Source organism: Alosa sapidissima, chromosome 16 (assembly GCF_018492685.1).
Source record: "Alosa sapidissima isolate fAloSap1 chromosome 16, fAloSap1.pri, whole genome shotgun sequence".
Classification (NCBI taxonomy): Eukaryota; Metazoa; Chordata; class Actinopteri; order Clupeiformes; family Clupeidae; genus Alosa; species Alosa sapidissima.
In genome coordinates, this window is record NC_055972.1 from 19108127 (window position 1) to 19115474 (window position 7348).

Genomic DNA, 7348 nt, shown 5'->3' on the forward strand with positions numbered 1-7348 from the left:
CGCAGGGAAATCCAAAATTTAAGAAAATGGTGCAGAGTGCAACAGACCACAAAACATGTCACAAATGTGGAAAATCGCCACCTCATTCTGCTGTTCAGTGTCCAGCAAAAAGTGCTGAATGCCACAACTGTGGTAAAAGAGGACACTATGGGAGAGTGTGTAGACTGGCCAACACAGTGAATGAGCTTGCAGAGGACATGGATGGATTTTTCATGGGAGTGGTGTCTTCTGGCGATGAGCCATGGATGGCTGATATAGACCTAAGAGGCAGCAAAGTAACTTACTAGATACTGGTGCCGATGTAACAGCCATACCCGAGCAAGTATATAAAACTCTCCGGCACGGAGATGAAAAGCTGAACGGAGCCCCGAAACATCTTTATGGTCCTGGTGGTGCGAAACTGACGGTCCTGGGGTCAGCCACCGAAACACTCACTTATAAAGAGAGGAGCATCACAGAGAAAATCTATATTGTCAAAGACCTGCACATGGGTCTATTGAGCAGGCCAGCTTCAGTGAGACTTAAACTGGTAGTCAGAGTTGACACTATAGACCAAGAGACAGTAAGGATGACATATCCTAAACTCTGCAATGGACTTGGGCTGGTCCAGAAGCCCTACACTATAAAACTCAAGCCGGATGCCAAACCTTTCTCTCTTAAAGTACCACGGCGAGTACCACTGCCTCTCATGGAGAAGGTGAAGCAGGAGTTAAAGAGAATGGAAAAACTTGGTGTCATCAGCCGTGTCGAGGCACCAACGGAGTGGAGTTGCGGCATGGTTGTAGCTCCCAAAAAGAATAAAGATGAAGTCCGAATCTGTGTGGACATGACACCTTTGAACCAGTCGGTGTGCAGGGAAAAGTTCATTTTGCCGTTTGTTGAACACACCCTAGGCATGCTCACAGGGGCCCGGTACTTCTCAAAGCTCGACGCAAACATGGGCTTTTGGCAGATACCACTGTCCAAAGAATCAGCTCGCTATACCACCTTTATTACGCCATTTGGGCGTTACCACTTTAACAGGCTACCCTTCGGAATAAGCTCCGCCCCCGAGCATTTCCAGAATAGGATGACATCAGAAGTCACAGCAGGCTTGGAAGGTGTAGTCTGCCATGTGGACGACATCCTCATCTGGGGAGCTACAATGGAGCAGCACGACGCTAGAGTTCAATGCAGTCCTGGAGCGAGCAGAAAAGGCGGGTGTCACGCTCAACATGTCAAAGTGCGAGTTTGGGAAACGAGAGGTGAAGTTTTTAGGGCACATCATCTCAGCGGACGGGGTGAAACCTGACCCTGAAAAAACAAAAGCTGTACAGGACATGAGAGAGCCAACGAACATAAGTGAGCTGAGGAGCTTCCTTAGAATGGTGAACCAGCTTGGGAAGTTCATCCCTAACCTGTCTGAGAAGGACAAACCTCGAAGAGAACTCCTGTCTAAGAAGAACATGTGGTGCTGGGGTCACAACCAGCAGAGGGCGTTCTGCAGTCTCAAACTCGAGCTCACCTCTGCGCCAGTTCTCCAACTGTACAATCCTAACAGTCCACTTAAGATATCAGCAGATGCCTCATCCTATGGGCTAGGGGCAGTGTTGCTGCAAAAGAAGGTAGAGATGTGGTTACCAGTCGCGTATGCTTCCAGGTCGCTGACTGAAACAGAACAGTGATACGCACAGCTAGAGAAAGAAGCGCTAGCTTTGACATGGGCCTGTGAAAGATTTAGCGATTTCATTCTAGGACTACACTTTGAACTTGAAACTGACCATAAACCTCTGGTGAGCTTGCTTAGAGGTCAGGCTCTGGATGCTTTGCCTCCATGGATACAGAGGTTCAGGATGCGCCTAATGAGGTACTCCTACTCCATCTTTCACACACCTGGGAAAAGCCTCACTTCAGCTGATACTCTCTCACGTTCCCCTCTGAAAAATGCAGTGACCAGAAGTGATAATGAGTTAATGGAGGACACAAATATCTATGTGGAGTCTTTGCTGGAGAACCTCCCGACCAGCGACAGATACCTGACAGAGCTACGTGAACGGCTACGGGATGATGGCGTCTGTGCACAGGTCATGAGATATTGTGTGGACGGCTGGCCAGACAGAAACCAGCTACAAGGACCTGTCAAACACCATCAGGGGGTAGTGAAATGCAGGGAGACGGCTAGTCAGACTGTATGGTGGCCTGGGCTGAGTAATCAGATTAGGGAGCTGGTACTTAAATGCAGGGAATGCATCAAGGAGAGAGTTAACCCAAAAGAGCCCCTGATGCCAACCAAACTTCCAGATAGGCCTTGGCAAAAACTAGGTGCAGACCTTTTCATGTTGAGAGAAAAGACTTATCTTTTAGTGGTTGCCTACTTCTCTCGATACATAGAGATAGCCCAGCTCAGCCCTACAAGATCTATGGACGTTATTGTTCATCTCAAGTCAATGTTCGCACGCCACGGTATCCCAGAGACCTTTATAAGTGACAATGGCCCACAGTTCCGGGGACATGAGATGAAAGCATTTGCAACTGACTACTGCTTTGAGCACATAACGAGCAGTCCTAAATATCCACAGAGCAACGGCGAGGCCGAATGTGCCGTTCAAACAGTCAAAAACTTGCTTAAGAAGGCCAGTGACCCCTACCGAGCACTGCTAGCATACTGAGTAACGGGTACAGCCCTGCCGAATTGCTCATGGGACAACGCCTGCGCACCACACTGCCTATCCTGCCAGAGAGGTTGCAGCTGGAGCTTTCAGACCTTCAAGTGCTTCGGCAGACAGGGAGGGAGAAGAGATGGGCAGATGCTAAATGCTTCAACAGCAGACACAGGGCACGAGATCTGGGTAAGCTGTCACCTGGAGACAACGTCTGGATTACTGATGCAGCAGAACAAGGTAAAGTGACATCCGTACACAGCAGTCCACGATCACACCTGGTCATGGGACCATAAGGGACACTGCGGCGGAATCGTTGCTACCTGATTCCAATGCCGGAGTCGGGGTCAGAGTGTGAGCAACAACCCGAACAGCCACCTGAAGCAGACAGTGGCGTAGAGACTCCTCCACCAGCCACAGAGTCTGTAAACACACCTGACATCATGAGATCGAGGTCAGGCAGAGAAATAAAGAAACCAGACAGACTAAACCTGTGAGAAACAAACAAAAAAAAAATTTGGAAAAAAAAGAACAAATTTGAATGATGGTAATTCCAGGGTTATATTGTGTTTAGATATGAGGTTTTAATGTTTTGTTTAAATAAGAGACCACACTGTTATGGAATGTTATGTGGCTATTAGGATATGCAAAAGAAAAGAGTCTAGAGGTTTAATGAATATATGGATGTAATTGTGACAATGGATGGAGTGTGATAACCTTATGTTAAGAGGAACCTTTAAGGAGCCACAGCGTTCTCTTCAACTTTCAGTAAGGGGGATGTGGTGTAATGTAATATGGTTATGGTTTGGACCTGATGAGTTCACGGGCAATATGTCGCCTGGACACTAGAGGGAGACTCGCTAGGTTAAGTTTAGAGTGGTAATGCAATGCAAGGTTTTTGCAGTAAAGAATCTTAAAATGAATACCGAGTCGTCACGCTTGTTTTATTGAACAACACAACAAGGTCGATTAAGTCGACTAATCGCGGCAGCACTAATGTATATTAACCTTGGGATTCTTACCATACGGTAGCACTAACCCTCACTGCGCCACCACTAGAGCACTGAATACAACAGTAAGAGGGCTAATGTAATTGTTAAAAGGTCTTGTCTGGGGTTTAGCTACCAGTGAGACCAACTGTTTCCATACAGACCATATACACAGTTCTATGCAGAGTTCCTGTAGAGGAGGTCCCTACCTTTTTCCTCCTCTGTGCGGTGCTGGAGATCTTGTCGGGGGTGACCCCCAGGTCTGACAGCACCTTAGCGATGCCCCGTGCATCCACCCCACAGTTAGGGGCCACGTTACTTTCACAGCGTCTGTGTACATTCATCTTACAAACTGAAAAACAGGCCAGAGACACACAGTAGGTCGTAGCAAATTCACTCATCTGGATCATTGACATGGCCAACTAAAAAACACCACTGGTGGCTTGATGACTTGCCTTGGTAACTGCTACAGATGCCTCATATAGGTAAAGGGCTACTAGCATGAGCATATAATGTAGCAGGGGAGCCAACAAGGGGGGGTGGGGGGGGGGGTGGTTGGCTTAACTCTCCAAGAGTATACACGGGTTTCCCGTTTACCAACAAAACTAGATGCGCGCGCAGCCGTGAGGCAGAAGACGCTTGGTGGCCGTCCACAACGTTATAAACTTAACCTAAATAGTCAGCTGCTGTTAGCTACAATCGGATTTTTTTGTATACCCCTGTTGTCTCAATGATAATAACATCTCATTTCAGACTATATTTCAAAGTTTGACGTTCATTTGGATTATTAATATAACACCGTATTTTGTCATTTTTGGCAAAGACATGCATTCTGTTAGGGATATTGAACATATTTAACATTCTCTAACCATCGTGATTTGGAATTGGTGCAGTTTTCAGCACAAAAACTCATTTTATTCTTTTGCTCTTTTGCATTGCTCTATGCTGTTCTATGGTGCTTTCTGCCTCTTGGTTGCGCACGCATGTTTTCGTGACGTTCCATAGAAATCCATGTATTCATACTTTGCACGTGACGTCAACCACTGGCTGGCGGGCAAGAACGTCGTTCTCCAGCAACGGAAATCCAGTAAATTAGTCTAGGATCTGACCAGGACGTCGCCAGTTTTACTATACAAAAGTTGGTGTTTTGAGGTGTAAATAACATGCCAGATAGTTGTTGTGCGATTGGATGCACTAACCGCCGAGGAGATAAGCCGGGGTTATGTTTTTACCGGATTTGATAAGGAGAATTCAGAGAAAAGACAACTATGGATACAGGCTATCAGACGTGAAATCGTTTCAGGAAATGGGACCTGGCAACCTTCACATTACAGGCCCTACACGTCTGTGCAGTGATCATTTCATCAAAGGTGATTTCAACATTTGTTTGAATACAATGGGTGTATGATCATGTAATTAATCGTGTCTTAAGTTACCCTGTAGTTTCGTCAGTTCCGCGAGTCAGCTGTTTGTGTTATGAGTCTAAGCTAGGCTAATAGCTATCGTCTTTTGCTAACAACAACAAAAGTTGTGTGATAGGTTGTTTTGAGGTTTGTGATATCTATGGTTTTCAATGAGAACCAGAGATGACCCAACAGTAGAGCTAGATTATTTACGGAGGAATTATTACTGCTCGATTATTAAAAAAAAAAAAAAAACTTGTCTGCTTCACACAATTTAGCTAATCCTAGTCCCTTATGCAGCTAGCTTGCTAACAGACTTGATAGTTACTAGAAAGACCTGGAACTAACGTTACAGGACTCAATGTTCAAAATACCCAAAACCTTGTGTCGCAATAACATGTTTTATTATATTATCTTATTTTATTATTTCAGGTGCCAAATCTGATGACCCGCTGTCCCCTGATTGGGTTTCATCTTCTCTCACACCCCTGCCACCAAAAGGGGGAAAAGGGAGAAAGACATGGAAAGCTTGTCCCATCATTTTTATTTTGGCCATAGAGAGAAGAGCTTCGGCTGTCAATGCCCATGATATTTAGACAAACTTACCCTAGATGTGCCTGCATAATTTATTGTTTCGACTTTTTTATAGAAAAACCCAAAGACTTAGAAGCAAGAGCACAAACATATTCGACCTATAAACATCATCACACCATGAAATACCTAATAGGCATATCCCCACAAGGAACAGTCATATTCATATCTAAGGGATGGGGAGGCCGAACAACAGTTTAAGACAAAGTAGTCCATGTGTGTTGTGCCCTTACAAATGTGGCACCCTCAACCATTCCTTCTGGTTAAATACTACAATAATACAATGTAAATATGCAATGATTTATTTATACAAACACACACTGTAAATAATAATAATAATAATGAATATATGACATTTTATATATTACAATAATACATGTATTACATTTTCACTTTAAATACCTTTGTGCATTGTATTTATTTTAGGGCTGTCAAAATAACTGATTAATTTCGATTAATTAATTTGAGAAAAAATAACTGATTAAAAAAAATAACACAGATTAATCAATTCCGTATGACCTTTGACCCCGAGCCGTTGTAGTCAGTAACCATTAGACTGTAAAAAGAAGGAGAAAGAAGAAAATGTGCTGCCTAGATCATTGATTGGAACATTTATTTTTAAAAAACAGCCTGATGGTGTTGATTAAAATAGAGTCCTCTGCAATGTCTGCAGCAAGGAATTTGCATATCACCGGAGTTCATCAACTCTAATGTCGCACATCAATGCAAAGAAATAGTGTTGACATTGAGGGGAGTGTTAATTTATTGTGTCCCCTAGGTTATATCTGTGGCCTGAAATAGCTTGTATATGAAAAAAACTTCTTCCCGAAGCACTTTTGAATTTATTTCCTCAGCATATTAGCTCATATTATAGATTATTATGGCCATTATTAAAATAATAATAAAATAGTTTTTGAACTTTAATGTCACTAATGCTGATTATTCAATGATTAATTTGAATTTAAATATTTTAAATACTTTTACAGCAAATATTATATATGCGATTAATTTAGATTCATTAATCACAGAGTATGTAATTAATTAGATTATTTTTTTTAATAGATTGACAGCCCTAATTTATTTGTATTCATCTGTTTTATTTATCTATGTATGTGCATTTTATTTATTATATTTATTGAATAAATCTGTATTTGTCTGTCTAACAGTGCAATTCAAAATTTAGCACTTTTCATTTGTTTTCTTTGTGCACGCTTGCGTTTTGCCAATTCCTGTTTGCAGACACTGCACCTCCAATTCAAAACACTAAGATCAGTAGTCTGCAATGGAACAGATGTCACTTTGTGTAACTTATAGCCACAAACATGCAAACAGTAGCAAACGGGTAACGTTAGCTAGCTAACTAGTAACACTCACCTTTTATGAAGATATTCCTGTTTTTTACCTCCCATACGACAGCAATGTTAACCCATCCACTCTTGATAAAAAGATAGCTATCTGTACCTTTGTAGGCTTTCATTTTTTGTGCGGTGTAAGATGACGGATTCTCTATAAGATATGTAAATATCTCCAAACTCCAAGTCTGGTAGAGACTTTGCCAGCCTCAAAGCAATGAAAACATCAGCGGGTGCTGTGTAACGTTATGGATCACACATTCCGAGTATGTTAATCTTTTCTTGATATCTATTTGAACATTTGGTGACATATGGTCTCTAAATAGTTAATTGATTGTAGTATTGGAAATCTGCAAGGCTGCAATTCCCTTGGC

General features: G+C 42.7%; 1 protein-coding gene across 2 annotated transcripts in view; it reads right to left on the reverse strand.

Moving 5' to 3' along the window:
• prkceb (protein kinase C, epsilon b) overlaps nucleotides 1-7348 on the reverse strand; it is a 114360-nt gene that overhangs the window by 44440 nt on the left and 62572 nt on the right. For both annotated transcript variants that reach the window (XM_042064946.1, XM_042064947.1), the window contains exon 7: nucleotides 3838-3980. In XM_042064946.1, the coding sequence (XP_041920880.1) occupies nucleotides 3838-3980 (143 nt within the window). The remainder of the gene's footprint in view (nucleotides 1-3837; nucleotides 3981-7348) is intronic.